Below are 21,121 nucleotides of genomic sequence, written 5' to 3'. Positions count from 1 at the left end.
CCTCTTCTAGTCTCACAAAAGCTTTTTTAAAGAAACACAACATGTTCTGCAGCACTTGTAGCCTGAACATTGCAGATTCATGCCCAAATGCAGTGTGGGCACAGATTAGAAACCGACTTGCCCATTTTTATTGTCTAAGCAGTCATGTGCAGTGAATATATTTTCAAATTCTTTCAGCTAAGATATTATTAGTAACTAATAAGGAAATTGAAAAAAAAATCTGTTTGTGTGTCTCCCAGCACCGCTTTTAATTCTCCAGGGAACTGGAAGTTACAGTGGCAAAGTGACAGAAGAATCAAGGGTTCAGTACTTAATTGGTTTGTCAAGCATCTTGGCCTCTACACTAAATGAACTTGGCCATTAATTTTACTGCAACTTCTGAAACCTGTAAACAGCCAAGTAAAAGCCTTTAAATGTAGGAAGGCGTGTACAGCTGTCCTCAGCAAGCTGTTCTTATTTTGCTACTGCCGACACTCAGTCAAACCTATAATTTAAGGTGATCTGCAAAAATGTAAGTCACTTAATTTATGCCATTTTTGCTTTACACTGTACATATATTTTCTTCTCTCCCTGCAAAAGGCAGATGCAGTGCTTGTTTTACCTTTAGAAATAACAAGGTTTCACTTTCTGCTTTTGATAAAGGTGTTTCCTTAAAGAGCCAAGGAACTGGAAAAAGAGCAGATCTCCAGAGATCTTCCTTCTCAACTGTTTGTCAGACATTTCAGTTAAATATGAGTTTAATTAAAATTTCAGATAAACTGACTAAAACCGCTTTCTTCTCGGTTGGCTCAGGAATTGCTTCCTTCACAGTACCACAACCCTACTGGCTCTCCAGATAAAAATGGATAGCAAAGACCCAAATTTTGCAATTAAATACTTCTAAACAGCTAAAAAAGGGTAAACACTCCCCTCCCCCTTGCCTCACACACACACTTCTTCACCCAGCAAATCTAAGCTTGCACATTTTTCTTTAGGAACATAGCAATTTTCACACTGGATCTGACTTTAGTCCTGGGGGAATTCTGCACCACTGCACAAGGAAGAATTTACAGAAATTAATGTTGTGGGCGCAGAATTTCCTTTTTTCCCCCATAGAAATGGGCTGCAGAGATATTGGCTACCATCAGGGGCCGCTGGATCTGGCAGAGCCCAGCTCACAAATAGAAGACAAGGCTGGGGGAAGGTGGAGTGGACTGGAGGGTTCCCAGCAGCTGCAGTTTCCAGCATGCCCTGAAGGAAGGAGGCGGTGGCACACAGGAAACTCTGTGCAAGCCTGGGACTAGTATCAGGCTGTTTGTCCTCTGGATCCCTGGGTAGGTGGTGAGTATGTCTGGGCTGGGGAAGGTCCCATAGCTGGAATCTGAGGGGTGTGAAGGCTCCAGGATGGGACCAGGGATGAGGGGTTTGGGGTGCAGGAGGGTGCTCCAGGTTGGGACCAATGTGTTCAGAGATCAGAAGGGGGATCAGGGCTGTGGCAGAGACTGGGACACAGGGCAGGCTCACGAGTGCAGGCTCCAGGCAGCGCCTACCACAAGCAGCTCCCAAAACCATGTCCCCCTTCTGGCTCCAAGGTGCGGCCAGGCGGATCTGCAGGCTGCTCCATCTGCAGGCACCGCCCCTACAGCTCCCATTGGCCAGGAACCACGGCAAATAGGAGCTGCAGGGGCAGCACCTGTGGATGGGGCAGCATGCAGAGCAGCCTGGCCACCCCTCCACATACTATACAGGAGCTGGAGCGGGATCATGCTGCCTGCTTCCTGAAAGCCACATGGAGCCAGGCAAGCCCCTGACCCCACTCCCCAGTGGGAGCTGAGGGCTGGATTAAATGGTTTGATGAGCCAGATGTGGCCCATGGGCCATAGTTTGCCTACTCGTCATAAGGGTTTCTTTAACAAAACCGACAAAAAACTCCCCCAGGAGTAGAGAGTTGCAGACATACTTGCTGACAGGTATTTTGAAATAAATTACCAAAATAACTGGAACTGGTGTGATTATATAGTGTTATATCAAATTTGCAGAATTTTGCAGTTTTAAAATATTGTGTGCAGAATTTTTAATTTTTTAGTGCAGAATTCCCCCAGGAATATGACTTGCAGTCTGGTATCTTATCTCCAAGCGAAGCCAGTGCAGGTATTTCAGAGGAAGATGTAAGAACACTTGGATTGGCTACTTATGGAAAAGCATCTTGCAGAGGGAGATCCTGCCTTAACCCAACTACTGACTAGCTGGGGTATGCACAAAAGGTGAGAACTCGCACACTAGGCTATCCCAAAACTTCCGCATTTGGGAGTGAAATTTGTCATGTCATCTCTACCCAAACAGGATTTTAATAGTTAGAGAAAACTCCCTTGAACTCCTGAGTTATGGGACTGTTAAGACTTTTTCCCAATGTAAAAAAAATATTCTAGATATGATCTGCCCTTCCCTCAAACAGGCACAAAAGTAGCTTAGATACAGCCTTGTTTACTTGGGCAGGGGGCAGGACTTTGATCAGAAAGTACAGCCTCAGCTCTTGCTTAGTCTACTGAAAGGTGGGAGGAACAGACAAGAATAAACACACACAATTTCAATGAGGCCAGCAAGACTGTGCACTTCTAAATAGTCATCTCACAGAACCCAAATGAAGTTTGTCAGCTTGTGGGTTTTAGCAGGGCAAGGAAATTAACTCTCTCTTTGGTGCCAACAGTTGCTCCAGGGTGCAGAACTATCTAGAATAGTGTTAAGGAGCCTTTCTCTAAGTTCCTCATCCAGCCCAGGTGTCTAAACATCCTTCTGCCGGACACTTCTTAGAACAGGAGTTATTTCCTGCGGCCTGCCATAAGCGCCGTCTCCACCAGCAGCCAAGCTCCCTTCACGCCCCCAAGTGCTCCATGTCCCCATTCCTCTGCCTACTTTCCAGCACCTCCTGTCACCAAACAGTTGTTTGGTGGTGCTTAGGACTTTCCAGGAAGGAAGGGGGAGAAGCAGGGACACAGCACGCTCAGGACAGGAGGCAGAGAAGAGGCGGGGCCGGGATTTGGGGAAGGGGTTGGAATAGTGGCACCTGCTCTGGGGAGGAGGGCAGGTAGGCTGGCTGGCTCTCGGAGCTGCTGTTTAAGGCAGTGTTTACAGTCACTCTCGCTTGGGTGGAGATGTTTGATGTGTGCACTTCAATGAGCCGTTTCCAGTTCTCTGAAATTTACCCAGTAAAACTGCCCAAGCTTGACAAATAGCCTTGCAGCTCCTCGCTCCCAACTAAGTCATTGAACCTGCTCTTCCTGCATCCCCAATCCTCCCCTCCAGCTATACCCCAACTCATACCAACCCTCGGCCAGATCCTTTGCCACTTTTCAAATCTTCCCTCCCTAAAGGGAGAGCCAAACACACCCACTATTGAAATCCACCCCATTGATCCCATGCAGTGTGAAAAGCTGGGGGGAGAAGGGAGCCGGGAAAGCAGCAGCAGCAGCCCTTTTCCTTTAACACTGGGAGGGAGGGAAAGGGAAAGGGAAAGGGAAACAGAGAGAAGTATCATCTGGGGAGGGGAGGAGGGTGAGGGGGGAAAGACAGAGATTTTGGATTTTCCAGTTTACAAAAGCCAAGCCTGTTCCCCACGCCTCTCACCCTCAACAACACCTGGGTGGAAAAGAAATCCCCAACTCTCCTAGGGGACACGGACACTTCAACACAGGTGCTGACTGCTGAGTAAATTCGCTCAAGAGAGGCCTACAGCTCCAAGCATGCTCTACTCCACTTTGCACGGAGCTGCTGCCTTAGAGACGGAGCAAGGCATGCTGTCAGTAGTTGGGAAGAACGTTTGTTAAAAGTGGCAACGTGTTGTGGTATGAATAGTTACTTTAAAAAGTTCCTGCCATTACAGCTATGTTGAGAGACTCTTAGTGTACGTCAGGGCGGGCAAACTTTTTGGCCAAATGTGGCCCAGCCAATGTCCCCCATATCCGACCACCCCCCATTCTCACCCCCTGACAGCCCCTCCCAGACTCCTGCCCCATCCACCACCACCACCCCGCTCCCTGACGGCACCTGGAACTCCTCCTCTCATTCCTGATTGCCCCCCTGGGTCCTCTGCCCCATCCAATCCCCTCTTCTTCCCCCCATTGCCCCATCCAACCCCTCTTCTCCTTCCTGACTGCCCCTCCGGGACCCTACCCCCATGTTCCCCACCCTCTGATCGCCCCGCTCCCTATCCACACTCCCACCCCAAACTCCCCTGCCTCCTTACTATGCTGCCTGGAGCACAGGTGGCTGGCAGCGCTACAGCCGCACCACCCGGAGCACCAGGACAGGCAGCCACACCACCACGCAGCACAGAGCACTGGGTCAGGCTGCAGCTCACAGCCCCGCCGCTCAGAGTATTGTGCCAGCAGTGCAGTGAACTGAGGCTGTGGGGAAGGGGGAACAGCAGAGAAGGGTGCGGGGGCTAGTCTCCCAGGCCAGGAGCCAGGCAGGAGAGTCCTGCAGGCTGGATGTGGCCAGTGGGCCAGTTTGCCCACGTCTGGTGTAGATCATCATCAGTGTTACTGACCACATAAGGAACAGTTATATGTTTATATTTTATTAAAACCCCTCTTTGCATTAGTTTTAAAAAAGTTAATACACTGACTTCTAATTGCATACTATATAACTCATTTTTGACTATACTTTTGTATCATTGTATGAAAAGGTTTCAGTGATGCAGCCCTCAGGCCAATGTACTAGTCCTCATGGGGCCCTCATGGTGATTTGAGTTTGAGATCCCTGTCCCAGAACAATCTGGGACAAGCTAGTCCTTTCCTGACCGAGGGCTTCTGGGATGACTAGCCTGGTGCAAATCAGAAGAGTGGTAGAAACCAAAGGGCCCCTAGAGGAATGGCAGAAAACCAAAAGCTTCCCACTTCTAGTGTTTAGGGTGGGAAGGGGAGAAGCTAGTCCTCTGTTTTTGCAGAATCTATGCTGTTCCTTTGTTTGAAAGAGTGACATTTCTACTGGCTAAGACTGCAAAGACTCAGGTGTAACAAATGCACAGTCTTGTCTTCCTGTATCTGCAGACAAGACAGCATTAGGACTTCTGCAACTGCTGCTCAGAATTTTGCTAAGCAGCCGCAGAATGAAGTTATCAAGTTTCTGGGTAAGTCTCCCTGTGGCAGCTCCGAACTGTAGGCAGCAGTGAAATTATTCACAGGGGAAGAGAGCCCAAAACCACAACAGCTTAAGGACTGGACAGAATGTGTCTGTGTTCACAAGAGGCAGCCTAAGAAACCCACAGCTGACAAATGAGGCTATCAAGAAACTGGTGTAACGATTGCCTGTCTCAGCAAGCACCAATAGACAGCCATACTAGAATATGTCCCCCACGACATTTCACCTTCAGCTTGTGGGAGATTAAAGAGCTCTTACTATTAACATGCTTACACTTTTTCCACACAGCACACCACCACACTCTTCATCATGATTAAAAATGCCCCAGCGAGAATAAACTAAAACAGAGCTGCACTTCTTTAGTACAGACCTCAGCAGCCAGAAGTCTGGATGGCTGCTTTAGTCGACTCACCTGCTACAAATCAGAGTCTGGGAGTTTCTCCACAAGACCTACTAAAACTCTGGAGAACATCAAGTACTGCTATTGTACTTCTCATCCTGCAATGCAACGTGAATATTCATCCATTTATCTCACATCACCCAGCCTCTCCAGAAAACATGCACCATGCCCTGTAAGAAAGAGCTGCTTTACCTGCTCTTTGGGTCTGTTCTACGTGGGCTCTTGAGACATGTCTACACTGAGATTAGACACCCGCGGCTGGCCCGAGCCAGCTGACTCCGGCTCGTGGACTTTGGACTAAGAAGCTGTTTTATTGCCGTGTCCATGCTCGGAGGCTCCCCGCTTGCAGAGTCCTTCGGCCCGGGGTCCAGCCCCAGGGGTCTCTGCGGAGCGTTACCCACCCTCAGCACTAACGGGTGGGGCAGCAACACGTTATACCGCCCGCCAGACACCGGGCCGCTCCGCCTCGGGCTCGCTTTCTGAGGCGGACAGAAACCGCCCTGCCGCTTTCAAGACCAGCCCGGGGACAGGCAGCTGCCGAGCGGCCATTGCCAGAGCAGCAGGTCCCTCGCTCCTCCGGAACCGTGTCCCCAGCCCCCAACGCCCCGCAGGCACAGCCACGGGCTCGCCAGAGGCCCGCCGGGACCGCTCCGGGCCGCAGCGAGGAGCCCCGGCCCCTCCCCGGAGCAGCGGCTGCCCGGCCAGGCCTGCGGGGGGAGGGGACGGGCTCTGCCGCCTCCCCAGCAGCGGCCCGCGCTCGTGGCGAGCCGTGGAGCCAGCGCGCTCCCCAGGCCAGGCGTGTGGGGGTCTCGCTGCCGCCCACCTCGCGTACCTAGTCAGCGCCGCCCCTCACGAGCCGCCAAACACGTCGCTGCCACGCACGCGCAGCTAACGCCGCTCGCTTCCACCGCCTACCAACCAACCACCGAACAGCAGGGCTCAGGTACGGAAAGGCAGCGAGAGCAAAATACTTGTCGTCACGGATCCGCGTAGTACCAGGAGCCCCTCCCCTCCCCTCGCCCCTCCAATCCGACGCGGGGTGGGCGGTGTCACAGTGGGGGCGGGGCTAAGTGCTGAGGGAGGGGCTGGGCCGGGCCGTGTTACACTGTGGGACAAAGGTCAGGGCTGTGGGGTGGGGCTGGTCTGGACAGCTGGGGGGCAGCGCAGTGCCACAGTGCGGGACTGGGCCGTGTTACACTGTGGGACAAAGGTCAGGGCTATGGGGTGGGGCTGGTCTGGACAGCTGGGGGGCAGCGCTCGGTGCTGGGGTTGGGGGGCAGGGCAGTGCCACAGTGCGGGACTGGGCCGTGTTACACTGTGGGTAGCTGAGAGGTGGAGCTCAATGCTGGGGGTGGTGCTGGGCCTTGTCACACTGTGGGACAAGGGTCAGTGCCGAGGGGTGGGGCTTGGCAGCGCCACACTCCCTGGGGGCAATGTTCAGTGCGAGTGGGCAAGCTGGGCAGTGCCACATTGGGAGAAGGTGCAAGGCTGGGGACACCCCACCGTGAGGGCAGTGCACTGTGCTGGGTGGACAGGGCTGGGATGAGCATCAGTGCTGAGGGCAGAGGTGTCACAGTGGGAGGTGATGTGCAGCGTTAGGGGTTGGGACTGAGTGTCGCACTGGTGAGTAGAGCTCAGTGGTTGGGGACAAAGCTCAATGCTGGGGTGGCATAGGGCAGCCTCACCCAAGGATGAGTCAGTGCTGGGCACTTGGGTGGGGGCTCAGTGCTGGGAGCAGGGCAGCAGCGTAGTGTCACACCACAGGCAGCGCTCATTGCTAGGGTCAGGGCTGGGCAGCTGGGGGGAGTTACACAGCAATGGCACACTGATAGACAATACACTGTATAGGTGGGTCTGGGCAATCTCCCTGAGATGAGGATCAATGCTAGGGGCAGAGATGTCACTGTGGTTGTGATGCTCAGGCTGGGGGCTAGCAAGTGTTACTCTGTAGGGGCAATACTGGGTGGTTCAGTGCTGGGGGCAGGGCTAGGGAATGTCATGGTGTCTTTCGTCTATAACATTGTTTAAAAGTAGAATGGCACCTGAAAAGCCAGTGGTCTCCCACAGTTTTAGCCCCCATTGTTAATTTGTGGAAGAGAAGGGCTGCTCCTTTTACAACAGCAAATTACAGCCACCAGCTAAAGGGGGTTGTGGTGGGTAATCCTCCGGCCCCATCCCCTCTGCCAGAGAGCTAGCTACAAAGAAAACCTGGTACAGCAGGGTCATCTCTCGGTGGCTGTGTGAGGGTAGGTGTGAAGTATGTTGTGCAAACCAAGCAGCACAAACTAGGCCAAGGAAAAGCTGAAAATGACTACAAAGGAATGTCTCCATTTCCTTGCACAGAGGATAAAAATGTAAAATACACCTAGAAACTAAGTGCCAACATGGTAATCTCTCACATATAGTACAAGCAAGTATTTAAAACCAGGCACTGATGACTCTCTCCTCCAAAATATACTGGATTCTGGCTTGAAGAATTGACCATTTAGAATTTAGACCTCAAGTTACAAATAGGGGGGGGAAGCATAAACAAAAATAGAGGAGAGGAAGGAAGGTGTGGTGTGGGTGAAGGTACGTGTGGAAGGAAGGGGAAAGGCCCATGCATCCTAATGAACAACAGAAGGTACCTTAATTATGACCATTTTCACTATCTGCCATCTCGGATGGAAAAATAAAGCCTGCAGAACTCCGCCATGTTCTCATGAACATTGCAAATACAGGACTCATGATTCTACTGTAGTTACAGACCTGCACTAAGTACTACAATAACTGGGGATATGACAATTACTTCTAGGATAGTTTGTTGAAAGACCGTGAAAAACAATTCAAGGCTGTTGGTGGCATTCACAGAGCAGCTGCATACACCAGAGTGCCTCTCCTAGGCCTAAAAAAGAAGTGACTGGTAGAATCGCATTCTAGTGCAGGTTTGGGACGATGAGCAGTGGCTACAGAACTTTTGGATGTGAAAGGCTACATTCCTGGATGCATGTTAAGATCACCCTCTAGTAAATAGACACCAGAATGAGAACTCTATTGACAGTAGAGAAATAAGTGGCAATCGCACTCTAGAAGCTTGCGACCCCAGATTGCTACTGAGCAGTGGAAATCACTTTAGAGCTGGAAAAATGCACATGCAAGTGTGTAGGGCCAGTTATCTGCTACACAGATGCAGGGAATAGTGAATAGATTTCCAGTAATGGAATACTCAAACTGAAGTGGGGCCATACAGAGCATGCATATTCCTCTTTTGGCAACAGACCACCTTCCCACAAGGCACATCACCAGAAAGGGCTACTTTTCTATGCTTATTCAAGCATTGACGGCTCACAAGTGACAGTTCACAGATACCAATGTGGGCTGGTCAGCAAAAGTGCATGACGTACTCTTCTTTAAAAAAACAGAGCTGTTGAGAAACCTGCAAGCAGGCTGAATTAACATCATTTGGATCTGCTGCATCATGGCTTAGGACATTTCCCTCTCTTTGGCCTGATACGACTCCTGGAATTTTTTTTTTTTTTTTTTTGCATTCTAGAAAAACAAGGTGGGGAGGGGGAGGGTAATATTTTTTATTAGACTAACTTCTGTTGCTAAAAGAGAAACTTTTGAGTTTACCTGATGTTGTTCACATCTGACCTGAAAAAGAGCTCAGTGTAAGCTTAAAAACTTGTCTCTTTTTCACTAACTGAAGTTGGTCCAAAAAAAAAAAAAAATGCTACCTCACCTACCTTGTTTCTCTAGTATCCTGGGACCAACACAGCTACAATAAAAACTGCGAAATGACAAATTTGATAACTTCCATTTTCCATGCTGTTGGTCATATCAGTTCTCCAAGTCCTTTTTTCATGGTCCAGTACAGCATCTCTCAGAACATGTCCTTCCTAGTTTTCTTCTCTCTCTTCACCAGGGTCAGGAGTTCTGCAGGTATGAAGGGAGCATTGCTTGAGGCCACCATGCCAGAAGCCACGGTGATCTGCTGGGTGCTGGTGCAGTCTGCAGCAAGTATGACATGCAGAAGCGGCAGGTCTGTAACGCAAAACCAAATCTGTTGCACTCCTTAGCTTTGTGGCATCCCTGGCAAAGTGCACGCAGCACTGTTGCTGATCCTTATTGTACCCCTTTGCCTGCATCCCCGGAACAATCTATTTGTATGTTGCTATAGCTCTTCGGCAGCTGTGCTCGCACAGCCTCTTCTCTCAGGCCCAGGAAATCCAATATTTCTGTCTACTCCAGGCAGGAGCATGTCTAGTGCTTGGAGCCAGCCTAGATGGTCAGGCAGTTGCACACAATGGAGAACTGACAGGTGTGCTTGCCAAGGTGGGCATTCAGGGAAAGGCATTTCAGAATCATGACACATACAGGAAGTTTTAAAAGGAGAAGGACGAGTGGTTTCAAGTCTCTGTGACCACTGGGCAGTGGAGTTTACAATTGTGCCTAGTGGCCACTGTGACAGGGAATGGGGTATTATAGGACAGTTGCAGGAGGACTATTAGGGTCAACACAGGTCATGCAGTGTCTGCATTCGCAGTGTGTCAACCTCAGTAGGTTGACCATAGCTCTACACTGTTTGGGGAGATGGTTTTACTGCACTGCTGTAACAGGGCACTTATGTCAGCTGCAGCCAAATTGAATGTGAACATGTGCGCACACAGGTCAGTGCAAGACAATTTATGTTAACTTAACTATACTATAGTGTAGACAGGGAGTAGTGTTATGATGGTGGCAGAAAAATTCCTTCTGTTAGCATATGCTGTGCCTACACTAGAAGGCTCTGCCAATATAGTTGTATCAGCAGGGCCTGTGTAGTGTAGACTAGCCTCTATTAACTTACACAAACAGATTTACAAACAGCATGGTACAAAATATTTTACTGTTAATTGTCAAATGTATTAACAATATTTCTAACAACATATTTTGAAAGAAAATTTAGATATCAAAATCAAGACCACAAAGGGAGGTTACTTACCTGGTCCGTAACTAGAATTCTTTGAGCTGTGTTGTCTATATGTTCTCCACGTGCCGGATATTGGAACACTTTAGCAAGCGGTGTCCATTGGTCACACCCATTCCCTGCATAGCCTCAAGCCTGTCTCCTCCCACCCCCAAGAATATAAAAGGGGGAGGCATGACCAACTGACCCTCAGATCTTTCACCACTACCCAGTTCAAGGTATTAGGTCTGGCAGTAACGGGGAAAGGAGGGTGGGTTGTGGAATACACATAGAAAACATCTTGAAAACGCCAGTTACTGAAAAGGTAAGTAACTTCCCTTTCTTCTTTGTGTGCTTGTCTAGATATGATCCACATCCAGTGGGTCACAAGGAATATACCAGAGGCAGAGGGTACTACTGCAAGTCTAATTAAACAGGGATTTTAATAGAGCCCCACCCCAAGTGAGAATCTGCATGTGACATCTCCACAATAAATGTTTTGTGAACATATATTACTCCAGGTAGCATCCCTACAATTATCAAATACCTCTAAATGAGGCTGCCTGGGCCCTGGTTGAATATGCCCTAATGTTCCCAGATAGCTGTAAACTGGCCATCTCATAACATAACTTTATACAGCCTGACATCCATCTAGAAATTTCTGGGTTGAAACTGCCTGAACCTTAGATCTTTCAGCAACAGACGCAGACAGCCAAGGGGAATGACCTAACTTCATAGATTCCAAAGCCAGAAGGACCATTGTGGTCATCTAATTGGACTGCCTGTCTAACACAGGCCAGAGAACTTCCTCCAGAAAAATTCCTGGAGCAGATCTTCTAGAAAAAACATCCAATCTTGATTTAAAAGTTGTCAGTGATGGAGAATTCACCATGCCACTAGTAAGTTATTCCAATGGTTAATTTCTCTCTGTGTTAAAAATTTACCTCTTATTTTCAGTCTAAGTTTAACTAGCTTCAGCTTACAGCCATTGGGTCATGTTACACTTTTCACTGCTAGACTGGAGAGCCCATTATTAAATGTTCCCCATGTAGGTATTAACTCACTGTAATCAAGTCACCTCACCTTTTATTTGTTAAGTAAAGTAGATTGAGCTCCTTGAATATCATCACTATCAGGCACATTTTCTAATCCTTTATTAATTCTCATGGCTCTTCTCTGAACTCTCTCCAATTTACTAATATCCTTCTTGAACTGTGAACACCAGAAGTGGAGACAGTTTTCCTGCAGCTGTCGTACCAGTGCCAAATACACAGGTAAAATAACCTCTCTGTTCCTACTGGAGAAGATTCTTTAGTGAAATAAAAGGACAAGGCACATATGACATCTAATATGTGTAGTTCAGCTTCACCCTTGGTGGAATGTGGTTTCAGAAGGAACACTGGTAAATGTACAGATTTATTTAAATGAAAAATCAGACAGCATTTTAAGAAAAAAATAGGGTGCAGTCTGAGAATAACCTTGTCTTTGTAGAAAATCATATATGGCAGTCCTTTCAAAGATGCTTACAACTCACTCACCTTACATGCTGACCTAATAGCCATAGGAAAGCTATATTTGTCCATGAAGACAACAGGAACAAGAACCCAAAGATTTGAAAGGATGATCTATGAGTCCAGTAAGGAGTAGTGTTTGTGACTGCCAGTGTAAGAATCCTCCCTTGTAAAGACCAGGTCCAATAAAAGGGGAGATTCTGGGTCCAGAACAACAACGATATCCCCTGGAGTGAAGCTGTCATCAGGGGATTGAAGTGTCTTCTCCCTGGGAAGCTGGTGTTACCTTATGCGCTCACATTGGTACCAGTGGTACATGGGGTTCTGGATTGTCCTTTGCCAGTACCGACGGTTATCTGAGTCTTGGCTCATGCCTCTGCCAACATGCAGGTACTTATGCTATTTGGAGCCAGTGGGATGGTATCAGAACTCGTATGTGCTCTTAAGCCTCTTGGAACCAGGCATAAAGAGTCACTTGTTTATGAAGGTGCTGGGGAAACAGCTCTCATCTGAGGACATTGTTCTGGAGTGGGATTTCTCTTTAGGCTTTTGAGAGGCTTTCTACCCTCATAGTGAGCTTGGGAAAAGGATTCCTTAGCTCTGTCTTTGATTGCCCCTGTTTTAGAGATTACGGAGCTGGGTGGTATGTTCCTCAATGCTTCTGGGCCAGGCAGACCCACCCATGTACATTGGCAGATTAGGCTTGGCCCTCACAGTATATTCCATGAGATGTTTCCTAAGTCTGAATTTCTGAGTTTACTGGGCTCAAATGGGAAAGGAATGGCAGATATTTCACTTAGCAGAGATATGAGCTTCTCCAAAGAAGTACGGACACCTCTGATGGTCATTGCTGACCAGCAAGGATCGGGGGCAGGAGAAGCCATCCTTGAAGCCTGGAATCCTGGGCATAATCTGAATCCTTCACCAGGACGGCAGCCGCCCCAGACAGGGGAGTCCCCAAAATCTACCTAACTAAACTAACTCTATAAACTGCTATTACCAAAATTTTATTTTTTTACAATACCTACAAAAATGAAGTCGAATAATCAACTTCATGGACACTGGAGGGTTTTGTCTCAGACCACACAGCAGTAGAAAGGAAATGGAGAGGTGGACGGTCCACACCACCACTTATACCTCTCGTCTGGGGCACAAGGAGTAGAAAAGTGCAGACGTGGACCAAAGAACACTTCTTGCAATAATCTTCCAGTTCTCAAGTGCATGGAGCCATTGTGTACCCATAGACACACCAGCACTCAAAGAACTTGATGCTGTATCAGCAGCACCAATTGTAACTTGTACAGAAGGCTTAGCCATTAACTGACTTGAGATGAAAGATTTAAAGTCCTTTCTAAAGTACGGTGGACATTTATCCAGAAACTCCTCAGTTTTATCCCCTGAAAATAGTCAGTGAGAAAGAAGAGCCTGATAATTTGCTAACAAAGCTGTACGCTCAAGGGCGAATGACTTTTCATGCCCAGGAGAGCCAGCTTCTTTGGTTCTTTATTCTTAGGGATACTTTTAAAGGGTTTTGATTGGTCCAGAGACCCTAGATCAAGATGGCAGTAGAAATAGTCAAACCCAACTAATGGGACCTGCTACCTTTTAGAAGTTGCTGGGGTCTGCCACAGTAACTGCACTGGTTCTAAAACGCCCTTGTTTATGAGCAAAAGGAGTCTTGGATCAGGATGAATCAGGTAGGGACGTTATTTGAAATGTCCAACAATTTATGTCACTTATCTTGGACAGTCTGAATCAGGATTTCAGGTACCTTTGCCATTCACTGAATAATTCCTGATACAATTTTAATCATCAGGAAGTGAAGTCTGAGCTGGTAAAGCTGAATCATTCAAAGTATGCACTGGAATAACATCAACAGTCTGATGCTGAGCAATGTCCTCCATGAGAAGCAAAGGTGGGGAGGAAGCAGGGGCCCTGACCTGCTGAAGTAGTTGCTGAAGCACAGATGGTTTGTGAGGTGAACAAGATCTGTTTCTGCAAGAAGATGCCAAAAAGTATCTAGCAGAGTGCGGATAGTTACAAGGGGGCGTATAAGGCCAAGAGCTTTGACCATATGGATCTAAAGAACATGGCCAGAAGGCTGGATACCAGGTAAGCAATTGGCTTAACCTGCTTTTGTTTGCCTTTAACCCTCGTCTGCCTCCCCAATATATATGGATCATAGCATAGCAACCAAGGTATGAAGGTGAGGCATCCTCCCTGTCAGAAAAGGAAGACAGATGGTTCTGCTTCATCTCCCTGTGGAGGGGCTGATCCTACAGGAGTCCCAGGCTCCATGCCCAAAGATCCTGAAGTGGCTCCCTTGGTGCTGTACACATCAGCCACTCCTTTCTGCTGTGTCAAGAGCAGAACTGGTACCGAGGTCTGAGATACAGTTGGTTCCAAGAGCAACGGCTTCTGAAACACCAACACTGAAACTTTCAGCGTCATGGACTCCAGTGTCTGCAACCTCAGCACCCAAAAGTACTGCACTGAATAAGCCAGCCCCAAGTACTCCTGTCTTGGAGCTAACAGCACCAGAGACAAAAGAGAAGGAGCCAAAGAGAGCACTGTTGTTGCTGCTGAGGAAAGCCCTTTTCTCACTGCCTGAGAATCAGACACCAGCACCTTCAACATCTTCGGGGCACACTCTTCATGAGACCTGGAGAGACTGGAGTTCATTTTTGGAGTAGATCTCTTTGAAGAACAAGAATTGGAGGACCTTCTCCCTCTTCCTTTTTCAGCAGTTTTAATAGGGGACTGACCCCCAAAGTCCTTCTGGGAACTGTGTTCACTGGTGTCTAGGTAATCAAGCCCCCTGAAGCCACAGCAGAGACACTTGTAGCTGATAATTGTCCTGTCCTCTCTTCAAGGTCTGAGCCAAGCTTCACTGATTTCTCTAACAGATAAAGTTTTAAGCCTATTTTCTCTGGATCTAGCAGCTCTTTGGATAAGGACTTACAATCCTGAAATTTTTTCCATAACATCTCCCTCATCCAGGGAGTAAAGACAATTAGAGTGGGTGTCATTAAGAGGCTTAACAGTCCCACATGACACAAATATTTAAAACCTGGGAAATTCTGAGAAGACATGAGGAAAGTTCCCTACTGGGGAAAAAGCAAAACCCAAACACACTATTAAACTAAAAACCTACCAAATAAAACTACAATATATCCTACCTACCACTAACTAAACTATTTACAGATAAAGTAAGGTGTGAGTGGACAAGATGTAACACTGCCAATTGGCTCTAACAGCCAGAAGTGGTGAAAGGAAGTGAGGGTCCTTTGGTCATACCATCCCTTTGTATAAGCCTAAGCGGAGTAGAGTCTTGAGGCTACACTGTGAACAGATGAAACCAATGAACAGTGCTGGCAAAAATGTTCTGATCTCACGCATGAAGAGGTACAGACACAGAAGAAATTTAGACAAGTGCTCGAATTAAAATATATTTTAATCTAATTGATCAGAAATCAATTTGCCTGTTTTGGGATGAAAGATGTCTTTTTGTACTTCGTTACTAGTGGGTTCAATTCTCCGTTGCCTTCTCTCCTTGGTCACTCGTACACCCACTTTGCACAGATGTAAATGATTGCACAAGGAGGCAAGGGAACAGAGGCCCACTTAGTGTATGTATTACTGGTTATTTTGTGGGTGTATGAAATTTACAATTTCCTTCACTTTTTATTTCTTGCTATTCAGTACTTGATTTGGTAGGTGATGCGAACTTGTTGCTTCATAGCTACCTGGTTTGAAATGTTTTGGTTTTAGAGTAATTCAGCCTTATGTGGACAATAATGGAGAGAGACAAGCATGGATCAAGATTTTCAAAAACAGATGATGCTTTCAAGTGCCCAACTTAAGACATCATAAAAGGGTGTGATTTTCAGAAAGTGCTGAGCCTCTTCCCTCTGTTAAAGAGGTTGGGTTGCACATCCAAAATCACTAGCCATTTTTGAAAATCTTGCCATAAACTGAAGTCGAGGCAGCCCGTTACCTTTTCCCTCCTCCATCCTGCCCAAACAGAACATTGGCAAGTCAGACCATTTGAGAGTAGCATCTTTAAATGACACAAATCTGGAACAGAATAAGAATCACAAAGAGGTTCTACATATATAATATTTATCACAAATTAACAAATAGAATTCTTAAATATTTTAAGTAGCCAGTGGGATAGAAAATTCTGTCTGTCTGGAATGGGGAGCATTTCCTGATCAGTAAAAAACTCTGTCAAAACTGCTTCTCAGTGGACAAGAATGCACAGCACAGGTGGAAAGCCATGGCTGTAGTGTTTTCTTTCATCCATCACAAATTGCATTCCCCAGATCAAGGCTCAGATTGTTGGGTTTTTGGGAGGTTGGGGTGCAAGATAACATAAGTAATATGACATTTTGCAACAGAAAACAAAATGTTACAGGGATTGTGAATATGAGATGCCTGCCCCAGGAGAAGAAAGTGCAGTAGCCCAGCACCCCAGCAGGACACTGCAGATACTGCTATAGCCTGTACTGTGCATTCTTGTCCACTTAAAGCAGAGATCTGTCTGCACCTAGAAGATACTCTCTGCCTTCTCCTCATTTCTTCTGAGTAGGGAGAACACCTCCCTGGTACCTGCTCCCTCTGCTTCCCCTAGAGCTCACAGCTGCTCTAACACCAAACAAATTAACAACAAATGCTGAGGCAGAGTACTTCCTTCCGCAAAAGGTTCTCCATAGACAGAACATCTCAAATAGTGCCCTGATCTCAGCTCATCAGTCAGAGCAACAGCTGCCTTCCAAGCACTGACTGCATGAACAGGTCATAGTGCTAGAAAGACTGGCCATCGCAAACATTTTCAAACCAAGCCCAGGTGCCTAAAAAGCTTCTAAATATAAAGGGTGTAATTTTCAAATGTGCTGAGCATCTGCAGTGCTCAGGGATGTAGTGGGAGCCACGATCACTCAGCATCTCTGAAAATCAGGCTACTTCTTTAGGTAGCTCATATGGATTTAAAAGCCCTGACATGAGGAACAGGTTGGAAAACATTTGCCTCTAGCAGCAAAACATACAAGCAGGGTCTCTGTTGCTGCCCATGTACTTTATAATCAAGTCCGCTAACATCTACAAAACACAAAATGCCTCTTGCAGAACTGTCATCCGGATGGCAGTGGGAGAGAAGATTATTCAGTCCTGAATCAGCAGAGTGTGGAATCAACACCATAACGTTGATACTGTTCATCTCATCGCAGGACTGTCAGCCAACCTTGAGCACATGGACACATTGGGGATGGCAACAATGCCCGCTTGTCTTCCTTAATTATTTCAGCCAACTCCAATCAAGATTCTAAAAAAGAAGCAAAAAGAGCAACTAGAGCTCAGTTCAGTTTATCAATTTTTCAAATCAACGACCATCTGCCTGGGAGCCTGCATTGTCAAAAACCACTCACTGATGGCAGTCTTGGAATTATAAGATTGAGTGGGCAGTGTTTTAACTACCCAAGACCTGCTGGTAAGAAACACAGCTAATCAAGGTATTTCAAAGGCTACTTTCTGGATCAAGAGCCTGAAAAGAAGTTACCCTGAATCTATTCTCAGCATTGGGGAGGAACTGATGAGAAAACCAGAAATGAGGAATTTTGGTGCCAGGGAATGTGAGCTACTGAAACTCAGTATACTGGCAGACAGTTAACCTTTGCCTTCTAAGCTACTGGTTTCATCTGACACAGCTCTGCAGGGACAGAAGTCCTTACTGTCTGAAGGCTATTGGGTAACCACATGACATGAGTAAATGGTGTCAGCTCAGTCCCTACTATCACAAACCTACCACATTAGCTGGCACTAAGGTGGACCTTGGTGGAGGTCTCAGCAGCAATACCTGATAAAGTGTCACAGCTATTCATAAGCAGCTGGTTTGTCAACTAGCAGAAAATAAGGTGAGAAGTAGGGAAGCAACACAGGGTCATCAAAACCAAACATTAAACCCTAAAGGCTAGATTCTGTGCTGTGCCCATGAAAGATGCAGCCCAAGAGAGAAGGCTAAGGAGGCTTTAAACAACATTTCACCCTTCACATTCTGGGCAACTGGGCTCTGCCCTGGGAGCTGCTCTAACTTACAGTAACCTCCCCAGGTCTGCCCATAGCTGTTCAAGAATCCAGTGCTACTCTACCTCCCTACCCCATCCTACTCCAGGGTCCGCAAAGGGCAGATTGTGCTGTTCATACGCTGCTCCTGTGTTGGGAAATTTCTCTACTGGTCTCTTACACAACTGCCACAAAGGGTACAGGGGTCAGAGCAGTGATCCTCTTAACATGTTTTCAAGTGGCTGGTGAGGAGTGGAAGCATGTTGTATATGTAGGTTTTTGCATGGCTTCATAGGAAATCATTCTCAGGGAAGGGTGTATTGAAGGGAACATCTCACACTCCCGCTAGGAGAGTAGCTTAACATCACAGTGGGAGGAGATAAGTGAAATCTTAATCTCAAGGTCACAGCAGGGACATTTAGATAAATGTAACTGCATAAGTAGCTTGCAACAGAACAAGCTGCCAGGAGAGAGCGTGGCATCTGACACAGGACATCATCATCATTAGTCTGCACACCATACTGAGTGCTCATGGAACAGCTTCATTCATCCATTGGAGATGGGTTCAAAGAGGTAAGGGCCTTGCCTGCTCAAGGGGAAGGACAGGAGAAGAACTAGGCTGGCCCATAGTTTCTGCCTAGCCCAATGACTTATGAATTCTAGTTTCTCATTATTTGGAGAATGGTGAAATATCCTTCTGCTCAGACACAAGGTTCCAGATTGACATCATACTTGTCCAGTCACACCACTTGTTCTTCCTACTCCCCACTCTCTCTGAACCTTAAGCCTATTCCTACTGCCCCTCCTGCTCTTGTCAAGTCAAAGTGGGGACAGGGCTCAGGACAGGAGAACAGGTTACTGGAGGCAGTTCTTTCTATTCTATAACAAGATCCTGAGAGAGAATGCTCCCACCACTAGCCCGTTTGCCACATCCCTGCTTGAATAGCCCATCTACCTTGTACATTTCCGGAGCCAGGAATAGGATTTCTTAGCTGATTGTTTTGTCAGTCCTCCTGCTATCCTTTGTGAGCAACTCACCAGGACACTGCACACATATTTGACAGCAATAGCCTGACTTGTCACAAAGGACCGGAGATATATTTTAAGAAGTGCTCAGTAAGCAAAAGCTTCCAACTGAAGCCAATGAAATTTTGAAAAATCAAGCCTTTGACTCATAGAAAGAGACTTACCATCATGCTGCTGTTCTGCTCCTGTTTTGCCTCTTGAATGATAGTGCTAAAGCGGTCCAGATAGTTCAGATTCTCTTCTATCACATGGGCAAAAACTTCCCTATAAAAAAGGCATAAGGGGGGAGGTTTAAACTATGACTGACCCACTCCTCCAGAAGGAGCAGAACAGGGAAAGGAGGAAATAAAATTACAGCAGTTTATCTGCAATTCTAAAAGTTACTCTGCAATTGTATTTGGCATGCCACTCTGCTGATGCCAAGGGAGTGGACATAGAGGGCTTCCAGCCACCATCCACAGGGCAAATATTAAATTAGGAATGGTTCACTGAACAATAACGCCCTGCATTCACTCAGGACAGGTCAGAGTTCCAGAGAGGTGCCATAATACTGGAGACCTCAAAAGATGAACAGAAATGCCATGAATTACCTGGGATCTAATCTGAAGCAGCCAATTTCTAAAATTCTGAGTAACCAAGTATGACCTTAAGAGCCTCACGATGGCAAATGACTCACAGTTCAGTAAATACAATGGTTACCAGGCCTGCCAAACTCTCTGCATCTTAGCAGTGCTGTCATAATATTATCCAAAAGCATCTTGTAAAAATTGGCGACCCTCGGGTCATTAATACTGGATGATGTAGAAATGGTTACTTACTGTAACTGTGGTTCTTCAAGATGTGATGCAGACGTGTATTCCAGGCAGGCATGTGTGCACCCTGCAGGCCAGAGACCTTTGCCTATCAGTACTCTTAGAGGGGTGGCACTTATGTCCGTATCTGTAGCCCCACTCCTGAGTATACGAGGAAGCACCACCGCAATCCCTCTCAGTTCCTTGGCACTGAAGACTCTGATGCAGAGGGAACAGAGGGTGAGATGTGGAAATACATGTCTGCATCACATATTGAAGAACCACAGTTACTATAAGTAACTATTTCTTCTTCGAGTAGATGCAGATTGTATATACTCCACCAGGTAGGTGATTCACAAGCAACACTCCACAGTTCCTTTGCACTGAAAGTCCAAGGGAAGACTTTGATGCAGAGGGGATGGAGGGTCCATTGTGGAATACACGTGTCTAACCTTTTATCTGAGCAGGACTAAACAGTTTCATGCTTGCCTCGCCTGTTCATATCATATGTGGATTGCATGAAGGGACAAATTTTCTGTGCAGACCATCTTCAGATGGTAACGTCTTGTTCAGAGACATGAGCGCCACCCGTCTAAAAGTACTTCTAGGCAAAAGTCTATGGCACATGGGGCGCACCACATGCCCCCTGGAATACATGTCTGCGTGACATGTTGAAGAACCACAGTCTAAAATATGGAGGCGTTACTCCACCAGGAAAGAATGCAGCTTGGGGAAAAATACAGGCAAATACACAGCCTGGTGCAAATGAAACAGAGTCTGCCTTGGATAAGAAGTTTGGGTGCGGTTGGAACATTACCTTATCCTTGGAGAACTGCATGTAAGGAGGCCCCAGCATCAGGGCCTGCAACTCACCCACCCTCCTGGCAGCGATAATGGCTATCAAGAATGCAGTTTTCTGAGACAGAGGTGGCAGTGGACAGGATGCAAGAGACTCAAATGGAGGCCCCAACAGAGCTGTTAAAATCATGTTCAGGTCCCATAAAGGGACCGGCTCTTGGACCGGAAGATGTAGGTAGAGAAGTCCTCTCAGAAAGCTCATCACCATGGCAATGAAAAATTGATTTCCCTTGGATAGGGGGATGAAACACTGATATTGCTGCCAAGTACACACTCAGAGCTGGGAGCCAAGACTGATTTTTGTAGGTGTAGCAGGTACTCCAAGATGTCTTGGATGAAAGTCCCCACCAGGTGGGCCCCACTTAGCCTATTAAATTAGGTATTAGCTTGGATTTTACTCTTATTATCTTTTGTAACTAATCCTGAAGTT

The 21,121-nt window shown here is 47.0% G+C and overlaps 2 protein-coding genes across 8 annotated transcripts in view; both read right to left on the bottom strand.

Moving 5' to 3' along the window:
- ERLIN1 (ER lipid raft associated 1) overlaps positions 1-6,493 on the bottom strand; it is a 64,104-nt gene extending 57,611 nt beyond the window's left edge. For 2 of the 7 annotated variants that reach the window (XM_030571314.1, XM_030571320.1), the window contains exon 1: positions 6,351-6,487. The gene's annotated coding sequence lies outside the window, so the exon portion shown is untranslated. Of the gene's footprint in view, positions 1-5,710; positions 6,120-6,341 lie in introns of those variants that run through there. The other 5 variants (XM_030571321.1, XM_030571322.1, XM_030571318.1 and 2 more) reach the window with 5 other exon arrangements.
- A 4,815-nt stretch (positions 6,494-11,308) lies between these two features.
- Positions 11,309-21,121, bottom strand: part of CHUK (component of inhibitor of nuclear factor kappa B kinase complex) — a 90,527-nt gene continuing 80,714 nt past the window's right edge. Inside the window, 2 exon segments of the mRNA XM_030571313.1 lie at positions 11,309-17,279; positions 19,207-19,306. Of these exon segments, the coding sequence (XP_030427173.1) occupies positions 17,253-17,279; positions 19,207-19,306 (127 nt within the window). The 3' untranslated portion in view covers positions 11,309-17,252.

This window comes from Gopherus evgoodei, chromosome 7 (genome assembly GCF_007399415.2).
Source record: "Gopherus evgoodei ecotype Sinaloan lineage chromosome 7, rGopEvg1_v1.p, whole genome shotgun sequence".
NCBI lineage: Eukaryota > Metazoa > Chordata > Testudines > Testudinidae > Gopherus > Gopherus evgoodei.
The sequence above is the reverse complement of the archived record's forward strand: the minus strand, read 5'-3'. Positions and strand labels throughout refer to the sequence as shown.